The 26,375-nt window shown below is 34.2% G+C and overlaps 1 protein-coding gene across 2 annotated transcripts in view; it reads right to left on the minus strand.

Annotated features, from left to right (window-relative positions):
* ADGRL4 (adhesion G protein-coupled receptor L4) overlaps positions 1-26,369 on the minus strand; it is a 100,491-nt gene extending 74,122 nt beyond the window's left edge. For both annotated transcript variants that reach the window (XM_014544391.1, XM_014544390.1), the window contains exons 1-2: positions 26,309-26,369; positions 24,776-24,922 (exon numbers count right to left, since the gene is read on the minus strand). In XM_014544391.1, the coding sequence (XP_014399877.1) occupies positions 24,776-24,922; positions 26,309-26,330 (169 nt within the window). In that variant the 5' untranslated portion in view covers positions 26,331-26,369. The remainder of the gene's footprint in view (positions 1-24,775; positions 24,923-26,308) is intronic.
* Positions 26,370-26,375: the final 6 nt, after the last annotated feature.

A 26,375-nucleotide genomic window follows, 5' to 3' on the forward strand; every position in this document is an offset into this window, starting at 1 on the left:
ATGTTTCTAACTCTCTATCCCTCTCCCTCTCTGTAAAAAACCAATAAAATATATTTTTAAAAAAATAAAAACAAGTTGTTAATTTTATTAACCAATCTCACCCCAATACATATAATAGAAAATAGACTAGAGAACCCAGAAACAGATCCATGTGCAAAAACCTGTGTGTAGTAGTAGTGGTATTAGCAGAAGTATGTGTGTGTGTATTGATGAGTAGTTTGGAGAATAAGTGCTATTTCTCTTTTAGCACCCCCAGAACCTAGTTATAGACTATGCTAGTAAATAATGTCCTTAACCTAGAATTGATGAGCAAAGTCTAACACAATTAAAATACCTGACAGTCACCCCCATCATGTATTAGTGGTAGAAAATACTAACAAATAAATATAGGTCACTAGACCAGAAAAGAAATTCATTAAATAAACAAAAAATTAACAAATAACTGATCATTAGGAATTAATATCAAAATTAACAGTATCATCCCCACAAAAGTTTTCAGCCATTTAAATTCCTATAACCATTCCATCCTCTGTCCTATCTCCTCATTTACCTTGTCTATGTGGAAAAGGTTCAACTTCCCCAGAACCCAAAATAACAGGACTTCCATTTAGCTCTTGGACCCTAAGTCACCAATCAAATAATCAGTTATCTTCTAGTTTAAAAGTACTCATTAGTAGTTGTACTCCTGACTCTAATTTTTGTGTCTGTTATCAGGTTCCATATTTCTGAAGCTTGGAGGACTCTGGGAGAATTCTCTTGCCCCCTGCAAAGGATAGACCATCTGTCCGTATAACTAACTGGTCCTTTTACCCACACAACTATTTTGTGTTAAAATGTATTGCCTACCCTATAGCCGGCACTGTAAATGTGAAAGGCACTATCTTTGCCCACAAGAACATGGAAGACGAAAAGCTACAATTTCCAAGTAGAAAATTGCCTGCAATAATCAATGCTTCAATTCCTCTCCCATGTAATTCCTCAGGCCATTGCTGCAAGATATTTCTGTTTTTATTATCATCTTTTTCTCATAACCTGACTCTTCAACATATATGATATATACTTCCCTTTGCAAAGAATTCCCTAAGAAATGTTACTGTATTTTACAAATATGCACAAGAGCAGACTGACATTTATCAAGTACTTTCCAGGTGCTGAAATCTGTAAGTGCTTTACATGTGTTGTTTCAATTGATCCTTACAAAAGTTCCTGTGGGTTGGATTTTATTAGTTCTATTTCATCAGTTAGAAAAGTAGACGAAAAGATATCATCTATTTTTTTTAATCCTTCTTTTTACAAAGCTGTAAATCTTACAGTTAGAACTAAGAACAAAAGTTAATCTAATATCAAATATCTATTTTTCCTTCTCTATTCTAACATCTATAACATAGTGTAGTTCAGTATAGTATAATATAGTATAGTATAGATATTAGAATGACAAATAATGTCAGTGTTCTATATTTTAATATTTTGGAGCGAATACTCATCATTTATCACTAGCTATATTTTAATATTTTGGAGCAAATACTCATCATGTATCACTAGCAGCAGCAACTTTTTCAAGTCAGTTATGAGTTGAATTTAACAAAAACACATCTCCAAATGTGCCTGCCTTAAACCCAGACAACATTACAGTCTTCTTTAGACCTGGCTTAGTTATCCCCATAATATACTAGCCTTCCTAAGAAGGTAAAAACAAACGTTTATGATAACTTGTAAATGGTTACCCTGACCCTCAAATATAAACACTGTTAATAGAGTCATGAGAGTTATAGACCCCAAATATAAATGTCATCATATTCTCTCACTTCTTAAAAACCCTTTGTTTTCAAAATTAACTTCAAATCCCATGTATTTAAGTCCATTTCCCATAGCTTGATACTGAAGCCCCTTCACAGTCCAACCCTTAACTGCATCTCTCTTCTCACCTCTCTCTTGCAGCCAATATTTCACATCTATGAAGTATATAAATATTTTCAAAAACCTCATGTCTCTAATTTTTGGAACCATTAAACATACTGCTTCTGACATTTTTTCTTAACTTCACTTTAGTAAAAAATACTAATGTTTTAGGACACAGTTCAAATTTCATCTTCAAGCAGCCTGTCTAATTTCCCATCTGCACGTGCCTGTGAGCCAGTTGGAAGGCATTCCTTTCTCCCATGTGCTATCTCTTCTCATTGTGGTTATTCACACTGAGTTCCAATCCTTTTTATTTACTACATAACATTTTCACTTGGTCTTTCTTCTGAAGGCTAGGGACATCATCTTTGTTTCTTTCTAGTGTTTCATACCTTTCATCTAAGAATAGAGACAATAAATATTTAGTTAAAGAAATGCTTCTTCTTACAATATAACACTGTCTCTAATAGAAACCAATAAATCAAGTCCATTTGACTGTCTCACTGAAAAATAGTGCTGACTTCTACAATTAAAGGGTTTTACTTAATATTCTTAAAACGAAAAGTTTTACAGCCACCGAGGAGTTATTTATAAAGTCATAAAATTTAGAAGAAATCTTTAGTAATTAGTTTACCATTGAGAGCACTAAACTGTAGCCTAATGGAATTTATGAATAGTTCTGAAGAAACATTTTATTTCTTCACAGAATTACAAGGCTGGAAACAAACTAGGAAGGTCACGTAGTTCATCTCTCATGTTTAAATTATCTCAAAGAAACAAGAAGCTATACTGTTTGTAAAAACCTCTATAAGAGTAGATATGGCAACTTCTCTTCGCACTCATTCCAATACTTAACACCTTTCGCCCTGGAAATTTCTCCCTAAATATAACCTAAATTTCTATGGCTAGAGATTAAACCCATTTCCTCTTATACCATCACTATTTAAGCCTGAGAATAGTACATTAATCTCCTCCGTGTGAGCAGTTTGTACAGTACAGTCTATTACGGGAGCCCACAGTATTTCTTTTGTCTCAGGTGGAGTCATTTTCCAAAATTGTATTAATCTTTGTGACACCTCTAGGAATTCTTGCCAAAGGCATCAGCTTCTCTCTACAACAGCTTTTAATTTTCACCCCTGTCCCTCAATAAGCTCTTGCTCCAAAAGCAGTCAGATTATCATGCAAACTACAAAGAGGACAGAATAAAAAAAGTTATTGAAAGAAAAACAGATTAATTAATATAAAATGACTGATATAGCAAGGACTGGTTGAAGAATAAAAGCCATGATTATATCATGTCTATTCCCTTCATGATGTTTCAGATTATTTTCTGTTGATTTACAGCACTATTGATTCAGGCATAAAAGTTAAATTTAACTATGTATTTTCACCAATAAAATGATTACAATAAAAGAACCCACCTCATAAGAATAGCATAATTGAATAAAAAGAGTTATTTTATTGAGTAGGTGCTCAGTAAATATTATTAGTAGTAGTATTTATGATCTTTTACTCTCCTTAAACACATTAACCATATTATATAATTTCAATTCTCAAAAAAAGATATAAAATGACTAGAAATACGGTTTTACAGAAATATGAGTCTATTTGATATCCTGGTTTTCCTCAGTTTTATAAAAGTGGCAGCTAAGAATCATTTTCACTTTATGTTTCATAGATATTAAAATTCATTTTCAACTGTCACTTTTTATCTCGATTTTTAGTCTTCTTTGTAATCTTCCCCACCTGTCTATTTCAATTCCCTTGAGTTCAACTTTTAGGACCTTCTGAGAAACAATATACTTCTATGAGTGTTACATAATTTTTGTGTTCATATAGTTATATTAAAGATTACTTTTTGACATCCTTAACTTAAGCTCGAGAGCTTTCTAACTTGAAAGTCTCACTTTTATTTCCCATATTTGCAAGTACCTTTGCAAAATATGTGTGGCATTTTTGTTAGAGCCAGACAACCCCCCTTGCTGTAATATTCTCCCATGAATGGTAGGCCAAGAGCTCACATCAATATGGCCTTACAAGCAAGGCACAAGTGGGGACAGTTGGGAAATCAAAGCAAACAAAATGATTATCAATTATGGAGGGTGTTTAACTATAAATAATAGAAAACCCATTTCAAAGTGACTTAAACCATAAGATAATTAATTATCTCACAAAAGAAAAAGTACTGCAGTTGAGTAACTACAGGCTTGATTCATTTAGTAGCACAGCCATGTCATCAAGGTTATTTCCTCATTTGGTAAAAAAAAAATTAATGTCGATCTGAAGAAGTTACTTAACATGTAGCATATATAAGCAAAGAGATGGGAGGGGTTAAGAGACATGAAGCCTAGAAAGAGAAAAACATTCAACTTAATGTAGATCTGAAGAAGTTACTTAACACGTAGCATATATAAGCAAAGAGATGGGAGGGGTTGTTTAAGAGACATGAAGCCTAGAAAGAGAAAAACATTCAATTAGAATAAATAAAGGAGTCATTATTTTATGAGCTAAAATAAATATTTTATAGAAATAAAGACAAAAAATGTTTAAATTTAGGAAAATTCAATTTTTCAAGCAAGAAAATGAAAAGAAATTTAAGCCTGGACGCATCGTAGTGACATGCATAGATGGTCTTATAAACAGAAGACCTTATAAACATTATTTTGGACATGTTAGGACAAAGCCAGAAGGTGACTCTCTCCATGCCAGGGTGAACCCAATGCTGCTGACACCTGACGTCAGTTTATAGTACTTTGTTAAGAAAGCCCAAGCTAATACACACAGCTATAGAGTCAAGACAGATAATGACAGACTTTTTAAACAGTGACTGCTAGAAAATAATATATGATACAATTTCACAGATTTAAGGTAAAATTTATCTGTCAACTTAGATGTTACATTAAATTAAAAAACAAAAAATACAGATATCTTCAGATAAACAAACACTGCAAAATTTGCCACCGATGGTGAACCTCAGGGCAAAGAATATTGAACACAGAAGGAAGGAATGGTAAACATTAGGGAATGCCTAGAAAGAGATGAGCAAATAACCAGGTAAATCCAAAACAATCATACTGTATAAGCAGTAACAACAAAAAATACATTAAAAAATAGTATGTCCCGAAAAAGGTTTTCTAATATAAAAGGAACTGTTAGACCTTTTCAAATATAGAGGACTACAGAGAACACAGTGGTCAGAAATTCTTCTTGATAAAATAGATTCAATAATGAAATTCAGCTAATTAGAGAAGATATTTTTTAACCCCTAAAACATGGAGAGTCAATAGTGAAAATTACTCAACCAAAGCATTGAAAGGTTTTAAACATAAAATGAAGACTAATATTCTATGGGAATTGTGGAAGAAGAGAATATCAATAGTATAAGCCTTGACAAAGTGAAAATAGCATAAGCAACAAAACCAGGTAAAAAGAGAAGGGAAGGGAGAAGAAAGTGTTTCTATGTAATTGATTCATCTTTTGTAGCAGCAGGCAAACTACTGTCTGAAATTAAAATAAGTAGTTAAAAAATTGTCTCAGCAGGCTGATTCTATTTATATATTTTTATATGTATACAGTTCTCTTAAAATTCATTTCTCTGGTGATTAAAAATAGAAATCTGGAATCAGCAATTCTTTTGGGCTCATTACAGGTTTTTTTTTTTCATCTGTTAACTTCTAGTAAAATGAGAGTGAGCATCTTTCAGTGTATAGTGTATATTGTATACTTTCCATTAGAATAGTATTTTCCTTCACTTCTGGTAACTTTTAGTAAAATGATAGTGGGCACCTTTCAGTAAAATAATAACCCAACTGTTACAATAGTCTGCCTATCTATCTATCTATCTATCTATCTATCTAATCTATCTATCTATCTATCATCTATCTATCATCTTCTTCATCATCATCATCATCATCATCATCATCATCATCATCTATCATTTCCCTTATCTATAATATCCTTTTCTAAGTGTTCATGGAAAAATCTCCATACTAATTTTCATTAATTACATGAAAGCAGGCTTAGGGGAGGTGGGCATAGAGATTTAAGTGATATTTTGCTTTTTCCTTTCTACTATTTAAATGACTTGAAATTTTTATAATGCACATGCATCACTTTTATAAAAAACAAAAATGTAATTCTAAAATATATAAAAAATAAAGTTTATTCCTTTTTGATGAATTTAGCTTAGTAATAGAATCTTAATTTTGACCTTTTTGATAGTAACTTCAAATTGGTTGATAACTATTTATATAATTTCTCATTTTTCATCTAAATAAAGATGAATGACAAAAATCTTAAAAATCTTAAAATCTTAAAAAGCAGTACTCCATATTTTTCTTCTCTTATTCAAACTTGCAAAAGATGGATCTGGAATAATATTTTGCAATTAATAAAGTTGAAATCTAAATGCAAACTATGTTTGTACTCAAATTCAAATATTTTCAAAATTGTCGACTCATCATAACTAAAAGCAGCTGGTGTTCTATTTGAAATGTCTGTAAATAATCTAAGTTAATGCCTCAAAAGATGATCAAAAATAGAAAAAAAATGTATCTTGGAAAAGATGTTGGATAAAGAGTCTAAAGATGAATTTGACCATAAGAGTGGTGTTCTATAGCAATATGATGCTTTGAAAGCACTTTAATCTCAATAACATATGTCATGGAACAAAAATAGATAAATCATGCCACACTGGCATCATTTAAAAAGGATATTTTGGAAGGAGTTGTCAGTGTTATTTTTAACAGTAAATTTTCAATCTCAGATGAATTTCCGCCCCCCACCCCAAGAACATTAGTTAAGAGTATCTGCAAATCTCAATATCTAAATCCACAGCTAACAGAAAGCACAATAATTACAACATCCATGCATGATTTAAGACAGCCACACAGTATATACCATGGCAGGCTACCATGGTATATTTGTTAAAGAGGACCTCATCAATTACCATTGTTTCCAAATTACAGTGGAGAAAATGTACCTCAAAATGCACGCAGAATTAGCCATACATATATAGGAAGAAATGTTAACATTTCTTTGTTTATTTACATAGATTTCTTTTTACATTTCCATTCTGGGGTGTTTCATATTGTAGACGTATATAAGTATAATAAGTAAATAAATATACATATATTAGATATGCAGTCTGAAAAATCTAATTTACAGCATAAATGCAGGATTAAAAATTTTTTTACCATCGTTAATTATAATGTATTAATTCCCATGCCAATTCTAAACATTCTAAAGCACAGTTTAGCCAATGTTGGTAAGGGATACTGCAATGGATTAAATATTTGTGTCCCTCTTCCCCCAATTCCTATGTTAAAACCCTAATTCCCAAATGTAATGGTCTTTGGAGGTAAGGCCTTTGGGACAATCAGGTTCAGGAGAGTAGAGACCTCATTACTGATATTGGTCCTCTTTTACGTAAGAAGATGAAAGGACCAGAGTGTTCCCTCTTTGCCATGTGAGGGAACAAAGAGAAAAAGGGCATCTGTAAACCTGGAAGAGTGTCTCACCAGACACCTAGTCTGCTAACACCTTGATCTTGGACTTCCCAGCCTCCAGAGCTGTATGGCATGTTTGTTGTTTAAATCACCCAATCTATGGTATTTGTTTTAGCAGCCTGAGCTGAGTAAGAAAGAAATCACGGTGGTTACCTATGGGAAAAGATAGGAAGTTTGGCATCATTGGAACTGTCATTTAGCATCCTGCTCTAGGCACTGGCAAATACTGCTTGGTTATTTTATGTGGATAATTTCTTTGTTGCTATCCTTTCCTTTTCAATATTGCAATACTCCTGTGATTTTCCTGGCAGGCCACATTTATCCCCCCCTCCCCCCGCCTTTTTTTAAATAGCATGCGAATGCCAACCTGTGCCTATAAGGAAGCCAGAACCTTCTGCTCTGAATCCTCACTTAGTTTGGTGGCCCTTTTCTGATGCTCGAGAGCCTGTGCATTTTTGTCTTCATTGAATGTATACTTTCTTCTAGTCTTTTCTGTCATCTTCTACTCTTTCTCTACTCAATTCCTTCCAACAGCCTATACATTTGGTTGATTTCTATATTGGTTTCATAACCATATTACTTAGAAGGATTTCTTTACTTCTCAGACACTGCTCAACCCATTCTAGGTTAGATTCAATCACCAAAACTTCATCAAAGTGGTTCTTACTAATGTCACCATTGATCTCTATCTTAAAAGTTATAGGGTGTTTTGCAATTTTTATTGGGCCTTTCAGTAGCATTTGAATCAGGAATTCTCCATTTCTCTTCATATACCCATTCCCTTATCTTTAATGATAACATACAAGGTCTCCCTACCTTTAAGGCCACATTTATAAATCCCCTATGTCAATTTTGTTTTCTATATTTATTAAATATTGGAGTCTCTGAGTCTCTTAGGGCTTGTACTTAGTTCTTTATTTTCATTCAATGATCTCTTATGTAGTTTCTATAGGTAATCATATTTGCTTACATGGCTTCTATTAAGAACAACATTCTGCTAATGACTCCAATTTTTTTTCTGTCTACATAAGTCTTGTCTAAGTTTCAGACCAATATGTGTTATTGTCTCCTCTTATATTAGCATAATAGGCATACCATATCCAAACAGAAATAATCCATTTTTCTCCATGTTTTCTCATCAAATGCATAATAATTTACCCAATTGTTCATATAACAAACCCAAGAGATATCCTTCTCATTTTTCTGCTTTTCACTTGGAATATCTCATGTTTTCTCATCAAATGCATAATCATTTACCCAATTGTTCATATCCTTCTCATTTTTCTGCTTTTCACTTGGAATATCCAATTTATCATCAAGACCTATAGATCCCTACATATTATATATCACTAGAGGCCTGGTTCACAAAATTCATGGGGGGGGGGTCCCCTCAGCCTGGCCTGCACCCTCTCCAATCTGGGATCCCTCTTGCAATCTGGGACCACTGGCTCCTAACCGCTCGCCTGCCTGCCTGCCTGGTCACCCCTAACTGCCCCTCTGCTGGCCTGATCAACCCTAACTTGCTCCCCTACTGGCCTGATTGCCCCTAACTTGCCCCCTGCCAGCCTGATTGCCCCTAACCACTTCTGCCTTGGTCCCTGGCCTAAGCTGCAGTCTGGCCTCCCTCTACCAGAGGTGACCTGGCGGATAGGGGAAGGAGCCGCCCCCATTACCTCACTGCTGCTGCCACTGCTGGCATGAGCCTGGGCCCTTCGCAGCCACACCTTGGCCCTTCGCAGCTGTGCCTTGGCCCTTTGCAACCACACCTTGGTCCTTTGCAGCCGCTGCAGCTTTGTCGGGAAGGAAATCTGGAAGGTCGTCTGGAAGATGTCTGCCCTAATTAGTATATTACCCTTTTATTAGTATAGATTCTTATCTATTTTCTTCCATCCTTTTGGTCACTCATCTTGAGTAAGCCAATATTCTCTCTTCCTGACCAATTCAACAGTCTCCACCTGATGAGCCTGCATTCACCTTTACTGGCCTGCAATTTATTTTATTTTTAGAAGAAAATGTGATATTCAACATGCAAATATCTGAAAATAGAATCCAGTTTTTCTATGGATAACATCAAGGCCCTACAGAACTTAAAAGTGAAGGAATTTAGTCATAACCTAGTACTTTCTTGCCAAATAACAAAATGCAAATATTATATTGAGGGTATAAACACTTTATTTCAGGACTTTCTAAAAGAGTTCAATTGATCATCAGCTCCTTAATAATAGTAATGTTGAAATGATAGGTTAAAAAAATTAGAGTGAAGTAATTTAGACTGAGGAGAGCCTGGTGGGAGTTTCCACCACTGGCCAAGTGTTGAAAAGTTGGTTTTGTCTTTTTTAAAAAAATAGTAAGTGAGATTTAGTTTCAAAAAGGATTCCTTTTCATTTTTAATTCATTGGATTCTTATTTTACCTTTCTACTTTTTGTTTATTGGAAAGGTTTCCAAGAAATTACAGAGGGTTCAAATGCAATGAGTAAATATTTGACCATCTTGAGTTGATATAAGTTAAACCATAACTCAGAAATATTGCTAAACTAAATAAAGGTGTCTTGACATGTTTTCACTCAAATCTATCATTATTCAGGTTGAGATATTACACTGTTGAATGCTTGAACAGCCACAGAAGAGCAGAATCATGATAGAGTAATTCCAATCATTCCTCTCAACAAGTTCCCATCAATGCATACACATCATTTCTCCCAGGCACTGAAAATCCTGTGCTTTTCATGAGGTTTTTCTAAGGATCCATGATTTCTCTCAGAGTTTACGGATATACCTGGAGATTATACTGAGAGGTAAGATACTAAATTTTCATCTTTGAAACAAAGTTGTGCCAAATATTCAATGCTTCCATTTTGCAAAATAATTTACCCTTATGTTTTTCTCAGAACAATCTTATGCAATGAAAAATAAATATTATATATGTAAAATGATACTATTTATAGTGATATTATATGATATATATACACACAAACACACATATGTAAATATATATTTCTCTATTTAAATAAGCTATGTCAAAGTATTATGCAAGTCCTTTTTTGAAATTGCAAAATAGTGAAAAGAAATTTCACATATAGAAATATCTGTCATCTGTTCACTTTTAAATAGCAAATTTCAGTAGCAGATTTGTTAAATTAAACAAAAATATTTAGAATTTTATAATACAGAGATTTGTTCAAGGCTTCATAGAAACCCTATTGTTTTCAAGCAATAAAAAAGATGGATATTAATATATTTGTTAATAATGATACATATCCATACTAATATTTTTAAAAAACCTGTTTTCTGATAATTGACATTTAAAAAATCTGTTTCTAGTTTAAATTCAGTCTTCAATTATGTTGACCAAATGATAGGTACAAATAATATTTTAAGAACTCACTCTTTAAAGAAAGCTTACTAATAAGTAAGTGATTTAAGTCTTTTTCCCTTCAGACACAGTGAGCTTAAAATGTAAGTTAAAAATTAATGAACTGTTAACAAATAAGGAATCATATGCCCGTATTCCAGGTATATGATGAAATGCAGATAAGTATTGCTGTTTGTAGAGTTTGGGAAAAGCAGAAGAGCATCTTGTTATTCTATGTGTAACTTTAACCTCAGAACCTAGAAGCCTAGATAATCTGGTTTTCTGTATGGTTTGAGAAGTAGAAAGAGAATGAATTTACCAAAACCAATTTGGCAGAATGTGATTGACAGATTTACATTACTAACAATAATCATTTATTGAGGTCTTTCTATATAACCAGTATCATAATGAAGTGCTTTATTTGTATTATCTTCTTTAATCCTCAAAAATATTTTGATGTCAATGAAACTATTTATATCAAGATATATAGAAAATGGTCCAAATCTGACAGCTAGTAAATGACAGAACCAGGATTTGATCCCATGGTTTCTTTAGAGGCTCTGTTTTTCCTATGGCCTCACCTCCCACAATAAACTGTAATTCTATATTTGATAAATCTTGGTTGAAACTGTCATAGGTTGAATCTAAAAAGTTGAGGTTCAGCCCTGGATGAGTGCTCAGTGGTTAGAGCATGGGCCCTCAGACTGAAGTGTCAATGGTTCCATTTCCAGCCAAGGGTCTATACCTCAGTTGCAGGTTTTGGATCCTCAACTCCTATTGGGGCACACGCAGGTGGCAACCAATGTGTCTCTCTTACATAGATGCTTCTCTCTCTCACTCTCTCTTTCTCTCTCACTTTTTCTCTCTCTCCCCCTCTCTCTCTGCCTCCCCATCCCTCCCTTCCACTCTGTCTGAAAATCAATGGAAATTGATTTTCCTGAGAGGTAAAAAAAAAGTTGAGGCTCTTATTATCATAGTGGGTCTTCATCATAATGCTTCAGCTTCCTGATTTTCCTGAGAGTTAACATTTAAAAAATCTGTTTCTCCATATGGCACCAGAAAACCTTGCATAAAAAAAAGTAGAGGCTCTGATTATCATAGTGGGTCTTCATCATAATGCTTCAGCTTCTGAAACCAACTTTAAAATAAACAGTAGTCATTTTGTTTTCTCCTATATTTATTATATGTATTTAATGAATACTTATTATACTTCAAAATTTCATTTTAAATCCTGATCTATAAGTGTATCTTATTTCTATTCAATTTTAAATAGTGTTATAAGGACAATTACTTTTTCATTAATAAATGAATTGACCTGAAAATATTAAGATATTAGCAATATATGAATCACTGGAACCTTTTATTAAAATTATTACCAATAATTCATAAGACTTGATGTTTCTTTTCTCAACATAATAATGAAATTGGACTATGGGTTATAATCCAAAGCCTTGCTTAAATTCAGATTCTTATTTATTCTTAAAGCAACCCCCTGATTTTTTCAAAGGATAAGTACAATGAGATTATTGACTATAAAATAACAATTAATGGCCTTTACTAAAATTTTTCTGACATATTTGTCCACTAATAAACTGAAATTCAGAGTCCAAATCACATAAAAACACATTCTTTTCCACATGGTATTCCATTATGAAACTGCTGCAATGAACATAACATTAGTTGAACAAACATAACACTATAATCAAGCATCTGCTCGCCTTCCTGCCTTGCATATCCAACAGAGGTTTGTTGTACTTTCTTTAGTATTCTCAATAGATCTCTGTGTTCACAAAGGTCCAGAAATTATCTTTAGAACTTATCCTCCATATGGCACCAGAAAACCTGGCATAACAACCTTTCCGACCCAAAGGATTATACAATTCTCTTATTTCAAAATATAAAACATTTGCCACAAACGAGCAACTATCAAGCAAATGTTAGAACCACCTAACGTTCTGTGCTGAAATCTCATCAAAATTGATTTGTTTGTCTATGCATGTTGACTTTAATAATTAAAAAATGCACAATAAAACAGAACATTCCTTTCCAATTTAAGTTGTAAATGTTAAACGCAACCTGAGTTATATTTTTCATACTAAATTCTTTAATACTCAGATGTTCTTTGATCAGCAGAGGGCCAACCGCAGGAAGTCACTAAATACACATGACCCAAATTTTTGGTTCTGATGCTGTATATCCACAAGAGAGAAATACAGTGGAGATGTCCACTTGGCAGGATAATTATTTTACATAATAGGTAACTGATCTGCTGAGTCAAGTCCACAAAAATCTCAAACAAATGATATATTTTGGCTTTCTTTGGGAAAATATTACGAATTTCAACATTTGTTTTAACTCTCCTCTGTAATCCATTAGTTTTCCTGTATAAACACAACCTATTAAGCTAACATGTAAAATATATGGAGAACATTGACAATTTACTACCTCCCTTCTATTGTAACTTCTTAAAAACTACATTCTAAAATGCATTGAATAATTTAAACAAGTAAATTTTATGCCTAAATGAGCTCATGTGCTTGTATTCTTACTTTACAAATATAACTTTTAATATTAGAAGTTATTCATCCATAAGTAAATCACTTAAATAAGTTAAAAAGCTCCACCTTCAATATAATGAAACAGATAAATATAACGTCACTTATATAAAACACCCTTTTATGCAATCAGGGCAGAATATTCAGACTCCACAGTAGCAAAAAGTAGTTTCCTTCCTTATAATGATAACATAGTGATTGACCTGTGAGTTTAATGTGAAGAAATGATAGGGTTCCCAGTATATGTGGTTCCTTAAATCTAGCCATGAAACATTGCCAGATATTTTAATTAATGTGTATCAAGGCCACAAAATCAATTTCTTATCAGTCAAAAACACTCATATAGCAAATTTTATTGTCAAACCATAACCTTAAAATTAAATCTGTGTACTTAAAAAATATAGTACAGAAACTCAGTCGTTGGGTTCTCCCGATTTTTCACAAATGGCACAAGGCTTTGAATGTGATGTAGCCTACAGTGTTTGGTTAGATTCTAAACTTCCTAGAGAACATCACTAGCTCTTTTCATAGCAAATAAAAGTCAAAAGTATTAATTTCCTCCTTAAAACCAGTCCAAGGTTGAATAGTTCTGACATTGTATATTCCAGCAATTCATTTGGGAACTTTTAAACAATTATAAAGGGAATCCATGAAACTATACACTAATCTGGATTTCTTGATAATATAAGTATCTGAACAACTGTAAAATTGGGGGAAAATCATGTTAATATAGAAAATAGCATTACTCTGCAGTAAATCCCATGTAAAGGAATTTTGCAGGAATTGAACTTGTCTGACCAATGACATGCAAGACAAACACAAATTTTAATGAAAACTCTTTGACTTGAGTATTAAATATCATCATCTATTACATTCATGTGTTGAAGTTCTTTGATTTCCAATTTATTTAAACAGATTTTGTTTTATCCTAATATCCTAATTCTCCCCCTACTCAGAACTACACATATGTCTATAGTAACTTAAGGGCTGGTGCCCTTTTTCTTAATGGCAATGGACCAAAATATTTAAAAGAGCTGAAATATTTCATTAATATTGCCTTAATGTTTTAATATTCAGAAAATCAAAATTTTTATGCCAGACCAATATGCTTTATTCTATAACTTTTTAACATTCCAAATGCATGATGCATTTATACACATGCTATATAATGTACATTATACAGTGGTATTTTTCTCATACAGATGACTAACAAATTATACAAGTATATTGTAAATTTAGATCTTTGGGAACAGTTTGATGTTTGATGGTTGGTAAAATACAGGATATAAAATCATATCTCAAGAAGACAGGAAGAAGAAATTATCTGAGATAATATGTTTTTCAAACCATTTTTTCCTCATTCTCCTAAACAAGTAATCTTTTAGTTAATTACAGCATGACTCAATTTTTCCCAGAGCAAGGAAGTGAATATCTTTTGGGAAGAGTGAAAAAACATTTTTAAAAATTAAAAAAAATACCTGAAAAGGCCTCAGTATAAACTTTTGTTTCTTGTTTTTGGGGTTTTTTTGGTGTTTTTTTGTGTTTTTGTTTTTGTTTTTTTCCTTTATTCATCATTTTCCAAGTTTGTTTTATAAAAGAACCCTTTTTCCTCCACCAAAATCACTTTCCAATATTCCATGTAATCTCTCTTGCAATTACACATTTTCAGAAATGATGTAGATTTCCTCCTCTGCACATTAAGTTAATGGTACTAGCAAGCACACTTTCCCAAATGTATTTAATGGTGAAACCCTTTTCCATGTGTGATAAGAGGAGTGCTCAGTGGAATGCACTCTGAGAACCACTCCTACAAAATTTTGAGAGATCAGTTTAACCAAAAAAGTCAACAATCTGCAGGGGCATTCAGGCATGAAGACAACAGAAAGACTTTCCTAATGCCAGAACTTAGGACACATGCCATGCGGGACTCCACTTTTCATGGGGAGAAAATAGAGACACTTTTCAGCAAGCAGGAAAGAATAAAAATAAGCAAAATCATAGTAAACAAAAAACCTGTATGGAGTTGTTGTGATAAAAGGCCTAGAAGTGAACAGTAAAAACCTGTTAGAGAGAGCACCAGAAAGATCCTTCCCTGCCTACACCCTGCCCCAGGAGGCTGATCCCCACAGACCACAAGCATCCCCCGGACTCCCTGGTGGAGTTCCTGGCTGGAGACTGAGGGCTGGGAAGAGAGGGAAGTTGGTGAAACCTTCCTGCAACCTCCCTACTTTAGTGCCCCCTCTGGCAGTGGCAGGGTCCCCAACCTGGGCTCTTCACAGGGACCTATTCTCCAAGGTTCCAGCTCTCTCTGGGTTCCCTCCACCCTCTCCCTGCAGCTCTGGGAATACGAATGGTTCCAGGTTACTGTTAGTCCCCATGCCTCACCATCTCCCTTCAATTTATCCACACTTGTATACACAGACCTTCATTAAAGTCTCTTTATTAATAAATAGAAAATGAAACATTTTTTGTGGATGGAGATAATATGTTCTTCATAATCTTTATATTTGGAAGTATCATAATTCTATTGAAATAATTTAAAGTTACAGAGAGTAAAACTATTTTATTTCTTCCCAATTCATTCATGTGATCATTTATTCTGTTTTAATCAAATTTAGAGCTTCATAAAAAAACAAAGTTTGTTTCAATGACAGTCCTTCACTTTGTGCACATTAATTCAAAAAGATAAAACTTCATCTTAAAAAGGTACTGATTGTCAAATGCAGCTTCATATCAATTGTACTTAGAAAGGTCAGTTGCACTGGAAGGAGTGATAAATGTGAGACAGTCTCAATAATACATAAACTAAACTTTTTTGAAATTAGAAAAAAACTGTCAAAGTACTAATTAATTAGAAGTAAAAATATCATTTCTTTTTAAGTGCCAATAATTTCACACTTTCTAGGATTTTGTGTAAAAGGCATATTTGATACATACGATGCAGAAGGAAATAGCATAGTCAGCATGACTCATGAGAGTCTGAAGATCAGGGCCAGAGTGGCTCCAAATCAGAAGTCCATCATCACAAAGCATCAGTACTAGCATTACAACTGGTCCTGCCTTAGGACACACCACTTCCTAATTCATGAAAATGTTCAAAAGAGCAATAATTAGGTTAATGAAAATTCAGCCTTGCATAATAGGTCACTCAAAATAAGGTAGGAAAATGATTAGAGAAAACCAATGTGAAATAGGATGCTAACTGGTCATGCAAATTTTCCATCTGGCTATCATGGATACTCTTTCTTTACAGCAAAATATTTGGAATGGGATCATACTTAAGGTAATTTTGCTGTATTAGCCTTTAACAATGGACACGATTTAACCAAATCTGAGTACTGATACACCCAAGCAGAAATATCATCCACAATGTCTTAATAAATTAAACATAGGCAAGGTACAATAAGAGTGGGGCATCCACAAATAAGAACAACCATTCAACAACAGTCCAAAGTATTTTAAAAATTGGACCCAAGAAATTTTGGTAGGTTCTAAGGGTATAATGGAATAAGAACTTAGTCACTGTACTCAAACAACGATCATTGATAGGATTCCCCAGGGATGGCTGAAAAGCAGGGAGACCTTATCAAAACTTACTCCATTATTATATATAAAAGCAAAATTAAAGGGAATTATGAGGAACATGAAAAAAGAAACAAGCTGCTTTTCTTCTTCACAAATAGAATAAGAAAGTCCTTGCAAAGAAAGTGGCATGTGAACTGGGTCTTTGACAATGAGTCTTGGATTATATTTACAACATTGAAAGTGCCAATTTCTCCCCTGAACACACACACACACACACACACACACACACACACACACACACACATTGATTATATTGTCTCATTTATTGAGCATAACACAAATTATTTTGCTGCCTGAAATTATATGTAATTCAGAATGGTGAAATTTGGCTATTTGTTTCTAGCTAAGAGGACTGCTCCTCTGATCAATTTCACTCTCACCCTTACTGGCTCCTCATGCACTCATAAACAAATAATCATTGAAGTCCTTTTGCAGCATGAGGAGAAGTTACATCTTGTGGCATTTTGTTCCACATGATAGTTAAATGGTAATTATAAAGCCGCACAAATCACAATCCTCCTCCAAAATGGATATGCATGGCATCTTATTTAAAGGAGTTATTCTCAAACACATATTAAAGTGACTAAAGCTCTACAATAGGAGAACATGTATAAGAAAATCAAGGTGTTATAACCCTCTGTTTCGTTTTGTTTGTTTTGTTTTTGTTTTTTAAGCACAGAGCCCAGCTCTCCTGAACTGAGATCTCTAACATGTTTTTTATATATATTTTTTTTTTATTGATTTCTGAGAGGAAAGGAGAGGGAGAGAGAGATAGAAACATCAACGATGAGAGAGAATCATTGTTTGGCTGCCTCGTGCATGCCCCCTACTGGGGATCAAGCCCACGACCCAGGCAGGCATGTGCCCTTGACAAAGAATATCATGGGTCATGGGTCTTAAGTAGGGAAGAGGGAAGCAGAAGGACTAAATGAAAACATGGTCTGCATTGGTAATGCCAGCTCCTCCAATCAAAGTTAAAAAGAACAATGTACAGTGGAAAGTGCGCTGAGTTTAGAGGCCAGAGATTGAAATCTGTATATCTTTCCAGTCCATGTTTCAAATTGAGCCCCAAATCCAGTTATCCTGAAAAATAGATGAACTGGAAATTGACTATTATCTCACAGTAACAGAATCAAAGATTTTAAAGCTAAGTGAGACATTAATAATGATCCTAGTCTCATCAGCTCATTTTACAGAGAAACTGAGGCTTGAATGTTCTTTGTGATTTACCATGAGAATCCCAGTTGAATAGAGCTAGAATATAGATAACACTAGAGGCCCAGTGCATGAAATTCGTGCAGGTGTAGGGTCCCTAGGCCTGGCCAGGGACCAGGGCCGATTGGGGCCTTCCTTCCCCCAGCGGCAGGAACAATCAAAAGTATTAGCAAGTGAGAGGCTCTCTCTATGGAGCATGCCAGCTCCTTTCACCATCCCTTCCCCAGGTGTATTTTTACCTCTCTCTTTCTCCTAAGCTACAAGGGCCCTTCTTTTGCCTAACTGGTTTTCTGAGTTCATTTCTTCTATGGCTGGCTCACTTCTCCTACCTATGTGATTTCCTAAATAAACTTTCTCTCATAGTTTGAGAAAAAAACGTATTAGCTAGTGAATTCACAAAATCAATTGGGGGAAACGGCTAGCATAGGGAGGAGACAATATTATAACAACAGAAGTTATAAAAGTGAGTCAATAACAAAGTTCTGGTATAATCAAATGTGTCAGAGTTTCTTCAGAAACAATATGCTATTCCTGGTTACCATATATAGATTCCATCCCATAGTAATGACATTGCAATGTGATAAAAAGATACGCAAATGATGTAATTAAGGTCAGAAAACACATTGGCTACCTTGCTTCACCTTTGAGATAAAGGTGGGGAGGAATTTGGAAGAGGTCGATCCAGGTTAAAAAAAATCACAAGTGGGTGAAATTAGATGATTATAGATTATCATAAAAAGGAGTATTGATTCTTCTTGATGAACTTAAGAATATTAGGTGATGTGGAAGGTCAATTGGAAAAAAAAAGGAGACAAATGTACTACTATTTGTAATATTTTAAACAACTTAAAAAAAAGGGTATTAGGTGAATGTGTCCTGGTGTACCTTCCACTGATGTGTAAAAAAAAAAATGGTTCCTTGTCATTTCCCTGTTTATGCGTGATTACCCTTGTAAGAGAAGAAACCCAGGAATGGAGATGTTAGCCTCAATCTTCTGGCCATTTTTAAGCATTGATTTGTTCACTGACAATTTTATCAGCTTATTGTCTTGATGCCTCTTGCTACAAAGGCAGAGGTAGGTTAGAGAAAGGAGGTACCAGGAACTGAGCAACCTGGAGTTTTCAGGATTTGTCAAAGAAGAAAGTATTTATGTGGTGTGATAGCTCTTTGTACATGGAAGTCAATTCTATTTTTTGTTTAGTTGTGAAATTTTCCAGAGTCTCTGTGAGGTTATAAATTAGACTTTTCCCCTCAATCTCTTCTCCTCCTAGAGTTACATTTTCCAGGCCATTGTTTTATTTATTCATCTGTGTGCTTTGTATTGTTGGCTTTCCTCCAATGACTAGTTATCCTTAAATGACTCATATGTTTATAATTAAATAACAATGTTGATTATTACAGGTATTTGGCCCAGGTTTTGCCTGCCAGCCTATTACAACCTCTTTAATGCATGAGACTTCAATTTCCTGTACACATGGGTGGCACGCAGCAATTTTCAGACATGATTCCAATCGCATACATGGAGGGAGTATGCAGAAAAGTGGCATTAATTTTTACACTCAAGAATTCCCTCCAGGCAGATGACAACATTGCCTTTGGGAGTATTTTCTTGGCTTTAACTTGGAGCAAACGTCAGTGGGGAATAGGGAGACCGATCTGTGTGGCCTTTGGAAAATAGTGTCTCAACCAGTCACCTAGATTTCCACACCCTTTCTGGGAAGGAGATAGGATACCATCACCACAAGGAAAAGCCATCACTTTCACTGTAGCTTTCTCTGCATGCCCTGAACTGACCCGGTTTAGTGGCTGTGGATTCTGCTTTGAAAAGTTCACTCAATTTATAGACTCCTCATGGCCCCACCCTGATTTCACTCATTTCTTTGTTCAGTACACTGGGCATGAAGGCAGTAGAGGAATAGGAGTTAAAACATTGTAACCGATCAAGATACTGAAACATGTAAATAGTTTTAACTTTCCTAGTATACTTATTCCTATAGTATCATAAATATGAACAATATATTTTTTTGTTTTTTATCAGTTGTTTTGATATCATGTAGTGGGGAACAAGAGAATCAAAGTGGGAGGAGCAGAACCAAAATAATTCATTTTTATCTCAATGAGATTCAATTTCCTTATTTATAGACGTATCTCAGATTGTACTTTGAGGATCATATGTTTGAAAGTGATTTCTCTGGGAAAATTACTTAATTTATAAGTTGAGGGTAATACTAGCCCTATTTCAGAGACCTGTTATAAGGATTAAATTTATAAATTTATGCAAAGTGCTTAGAATGGAGTCTAGCTCACAGAAAGCACTAAAATTAATTTTAATATATTTAATATTATTACTCTTTTTTGTAAATAAGCTATAAATATGGAAGTTACTTATTTAAGCACTAGCAAGACTAAATAAGGAAGAAGGGAAATAATGAGAAAATTGATAATCAGAAGACTGGTTCATTTACTTCTTGAGACAACCAGGAACTGGCTATGAAGTATGCCGATGACCTACAAACCTGGGACTATAGATAAGTGACATTCCAGAACAAAGGAATGATAAATTTTTCTAAATAAACTTGACAATCTTAAAATATTGACAAAAGAGTAGAGCTGTCATAAATGAAGCAGAAAAAAACTGAGACTCGGTGAGTTGCTTGGTGCTATTGAGGGCACTATCTCCATTATCCCTTTGCTCTTTCTACCATTAATTTACTTGAGGATTAACATGTATGAAAATTCCACATTTAGAGCACAATTTTAATTTAATTAAAATTTCCTAGCAGCTCCTAAATATATTGCTGAACAGAAAATACAAGATGGTACAACTGCCATGTCAATTTTGCATGCAAAATGAAAACTAATTTTAGAAAAGCAATGTCTAATTTTTATTATAATTGATACTCTATCATCAGCAACCTATATCATCAGTTAATGTTTTAGCCTAAAATAAAAACAACAAATGGTATACTTCATTTGAAAAAAAGTCAATACTCTGAAAATGTTAAATCTGACAGTAAGTTTTTTAAAAATATATATATATATGAAGTATATATATATCCCACGTTCAAAAGCTGTTAAATCATGTTGTCTACCCATATCTATATATATATATGAAGTATATATATATCCCACGTTCAAAAGCTGTTAAATCATGTTGTCTACCCATATCTATATATATATATGAAGTATATATATATCCCACGTTCAAAAGCCGTTAAATCACGTTGTTTACCCATATCTATATATATATATGAGTCCGAAGGCCGATGCTCTATCCACTGAGCCAAACCGGTTAGGGCAATTAATTCCCTTTTAATGTGCACGAATTTCGTGCACCGGGCTACTAGTCAGATAATAATGAAAAACTGTTTTTAAATGTAGAGTATGTCTCCCTGGGTGCAGGCACTGAGACTTCATTATTTTCTGTGAAATACTTGTGATGTTGCTTATAATAGTTATGTCCCAAGCCATGAAAAGATTTCTATACATACATAAAAGGTGGCAATGACATCTTTCTTGATCCTTCCTGTGCTAACCTGGGACATTTTCCCCCAACCCCATTCGGATTCCATGAAATGTCCAAGAATGTATCCCCACTTAGTAAGTTTATATGAGAATAGGGAGACTGTCTCTTCCACCCAAACATGTGCTGTACAGCACCCCCTTGTACCAGCTTCTCACTTCTCCAGCAGTTTATTCCAATTCCAGCAATTTCATATTTTAGATATACATAAACATTCTTCCAAGCCTTCCAACTATACCCTCCTGATTACCTGGGATGGGTAGGAGAGATCCATTTCAAAATTCTTTATATATACCCCACAATTTTTACACAAACTTCTTCATCTTGTGTCTTATCTTCACCCAGCACCATAAAGAAAAGTGTGTAAATAAATTCCCACCCATACCTCTATAAGTTGTTGAAATAATAAATAAATTCCTATTAAAATGGAATTTGGTTTAAAAACTTGTACTACACAATTACGCCCGGTGACTAGTAACATTTTTATATTTTTGGTAATCTAGAAAAAGTTGAGTTCCCAGTATTTGAGTCTTAGCTTTATCACTTTAGCCTCAAACACTGCAGAACTCACTTAAGATTTCAGAGTCCTGCTTCTCTCATATGCAAAAGACTGTAACATGGAGCTCAACAGAACCAGTTATACCCAGTCATAAGGGTATTTGTAAGTAAAAGATAGCATCTGTACTTTTTATTTCGAAAGTTTATATAAAAATTAGAGGTATATTGGTACACGTGACATAAAAGATAATGAACTGTACAAATATAAAGTACTATTGTTTTGATAGGTTGGATAAAATAGCCTTTTGTGGATTGACTGACCCTTGCTAATTTATTTTTACTCTACCAACAGGGTCATCTTAATACACAACAATTGGTCATGAGACTTAGCTACTTATTACCTACCAATGACTCTTCTTTGTTAACAGAAGTTCATACCCTTGATATCCTGACAATTCCCACTGATCGCTCAGTTAATATACCCTGTGATACATATCCAGCACAAAATACTTGGAGCACCTTACAGTTCTCAACCTGTGGGTCGCGACCATCGGAAAACACATATAGCATATCAGATATTTACATTACGATTCATAACAGTAGCAAAATTACAGTTATGAAGTAGCAACAAAAATAATTTTATGGTTGGGGGTCACCACAACATGAGGAACTGTATGTATTAAAGGGTCGTGGCATTAGGAAGGTTGAGAGCCACTGTCAGACATCTTCTGAAACAAAACTCCTGTTCTGTGATTTCTTATTTACCTAATACCAATCTTAAAGAAAGACAGGAAACATAGGAAATTTCTCTAGAGATGAAAGAAGCCAAAAATAGTTGATAATATTTTCAGTTTAATTAAATTCTAAAAAGCACATTAAATATACTTACTAAAAATAAAAAAAATCTGACAGTGAATTAATAAAAAGTGAAAAAGATAAAAAAATGTTTGAATAGTTTTAAGAGGATGTCATAAACCTCAGCTAGTAATATTAAAACAAGTGAATATATAACTTTCTTTAAATATAGTGCCAAACCGAATACTTATAGTGCCAAATGGAATTCTTATCCCACAAATAAGAATGGGATTTAAGCTAAAAAAAGAGAATTTAAGTTTAAACAAAGGTGGGTGATTTAAGTTAAAAAGAACTTGAAAAGAAAAACTATTCCTATTATGAATTGTGTTTTTTGCAAGAAGAAATTGCAGGCTAAGGTCTTGAAGTATTTTTTTCCAGTGGCAAATATTTTCTGCCCATCAGCTGGCTATTAACTTAGGCAGCAAGGAAAAGATGTTTTTATAGAAATCATTAAATACATAACAGCTGGTTGACTGCTGATGCTTCAAATTGTGAAAAATTATTGATGTTAATGATAGTAATCACAATAGTTGAAAAATATCTAATTAACAAAAAGACAACACTACTTATGAAGTGCCTTGGTTCAACTTGTAATGATTAGCAGAAAAGCACACTAATATGTTTGATGCAGTATTTTGAAGATCACTCAACTATCAACTTTCCATAATGCCATTCAATTAAATATACAATAAAAATGCAAGATTGTTTATGGAAAGAATTTTGTGATGCTTGTAGATGAGTATATTACAAGGAGAAAGGCCTGATCTAATGCAACATTAAGCTACTGTAGCTTTGTTCTACATTTGTTAAACTTTACACTAATTATAATAATGAGGTTTGGTCTTACAATATACTGCATATTTAATCTTTTTAAGGAGCTTATCAAATTGATTTACAAGATAAAACTTGTTTATGCTATAAGCAAACACATGCATGTTAACAGTGTGCAATATCCTGGCTTAATTAGAAAAAGTCCATATTATCTTAAATATAAATAGTATAAAACCACATGGTTCTAATTTGAACTTGACATTTATATTTTAAAACTTATTTATATGGTTTGAAACTTTTTTCTCTTTCTCTCTTCTACATAGAATGTCGTTCTATTGACTCAGTCAAAACTAGATTATACTAAAAATGAATAAAGTGAATTAAGAAAGATTAAGTGACTCTTGAAGAAAGAGGAGGGATGGTGGTGGTGGTGGTGAAGATCACAGACAAGAAATCACTTAAATTTGATTATCAGCTGGTATTATGCTTATCAAGTCAATGGCTAAATTGCATTCTAGAAGGACCCTTCCTAGTATTCTTGCTCTGGGCTCTAGTCTAAAATTTTTAAAATGAGGTCTACTTTTCCACAATGAATGCATTTTCAAAATTCTTCTCCCTTCCTCACTTCCTCTTTTTCTCTCTCCATCACCCAGGGTAGCTGTGGAAAACCTGAACTCTCTTAATATTATCCTCAAATTTAGATAATCGAGAACTAAATGGAGTATCTGAGCACCACATTTAGCAATAGAGCCTGGAAGTCATGAACTCTGTTCTTTGTGACTCTGCTCTTTGCAACTTAGTTTTCCAGCTTAAGTTCAAGGGGAGTCTTTAATATTCATTTTAAAAAGACATAATGGAATTATCAAAAATATATAATCAAGTATAAATTTTGACATGGGAAATTCAAACTTATGGTTTAGTTAATTAAGCTTTAATTTCTGGACAGGGGAAAAGCAGTCACATCAAAATTTAACCTTACAATAAAATCCAAAAGAGTTAATAATGATTGTTTACCTTCACAAATTGTGACGCCATTTCCTGAAAATCCGATGTTGCAATAACAGGCTTCAACTCCATTCCGTATTTCACATTTTGCATTTGGAAGACAAGTCCTGGTGCAATTTTGAGTATAAGAACAATTCAACACAGTGGAAAAACCCACTAAAGAAAACAGAAAAATGAAAACCTTTTCAGAAAGAAAAAGAAAAGTTTCCTCCCATTGTTGAGTTAGAATAAAAATAATACAAATAAGTCTTCTTTCTCTCTCTTTAGATGATAAGGATTTCCCAAGGGAACATTTAGCTAAAAACAGCAGAAGAGCAAGTAAGTAAAAAAGATGAAGGCATTTTTTCCTATCTCAGTGTTTACCGGGGAAATTTCAACAAAGCTAAAATTCAACAACCAGCTTTATAAAGAATACAGTGTTCCTAGGTCATTGGGATATAGGATCACCTTCACCCAGGTGAGATCCTTTTAAAGGCAACTGCAGATTGCAAAGCATTCCCCTCCCCCCTCTGGCAATGATTCTGTGCTGAAATCACAGTAAATTGAGTCTTTTTAAATTCAAATTTGTGTTCTTTTAAGATGAAGAGCAACACATAACATCCAGAAGGACAAATGCAATTGCTATTTTTCTATGTTCTAATGATCTTTTTAAATCTTTTCAAATTTAAATTTTCTATGTTCTAATGATCTACCTTTCTATTAAAAACATTCTTTTACATTTTTTTTTCCCAGTAGAGAAAATTAAAATAAAACAACATACTGGTTAAAGATTGGTTTTCCGGAAAAGCAACCCCACACACACCTGATCAAGAAAATTCAGCAACAAGACTTATTTCAGATTGATTGAAAACGAAGTTGGAAATGGTGGGTTTTTAGGGGGAAATACGGAAGACCATAGGACCTTCCTTTTTTATTATTGTCTACGGTCTTCTCAAGACAAGCCTGCTTGAGAAGGGACAGTTACGAATCATTCACATTTTCTGAATATTTTCAGTCACCTCAGATAAACTATCCTGACTAGTAACAAGAGATACTTACACACTTGCTTCTAAAATTCTAAACCCCAGTCTCCTATAGGGCTGTATATACTGTCTAAACCACAATTAATTCGCCTTCAAGGATGTGATCGATTTTCTTTCTGCACAGCATCATCAAAATGGTATTTTAAATGAACCCTGAAGTCTGGGCTCAAAGTCCCCTTGGAACGCCAGGAAACTCCCTCAAGTGTTAATAGTTTGGATTTCCCCAAATTTCTGGGCGGGGGAAGGCTCAGAAGAAAGGTCAAAGTCTAAGACTTTGAAGATTTGGGGGATTTTGTCAGCAGGGAAAACAAAACAAAACAAAACAATGACAGTCCCTGGGCCCCTAATATCGCACTCCAGAGTTGAAAGGCCAAAGAGAAAAACATCCTGAGAAGTTGCGCCCCTGCTCCTTGGAGACCTGGCCCATGCACTAGGCAAGTGCGCTCCACCTTGGAAAACTCCGGTTACCTACAAGCCACGGGCCCCCCAGCAGCTCAGGGACGGGGTGCTGGGCACTCACCTAGGAGCGGGAGGAGTTTCATTGGCGGCGGCCGTGGTGGTGGCGGCGGCAGCGCGACTGGGTGTTG

This window comes from Myotis brandtii, unplaced genomic scaffold (assembly GCF_000412655.1).
Source record: "Myotis brandtii unplaced genomic scaffold, ASM41265v1 scaffold36, whole genome shotgun sequence".
NCBI classification, from domain to species: domain Eukaryota; kingdom Metazoa; phylum Chordata; class Mammalia; order Chiroptera; family Vespertilionidae; genus Myotis; species Myotis brandtii.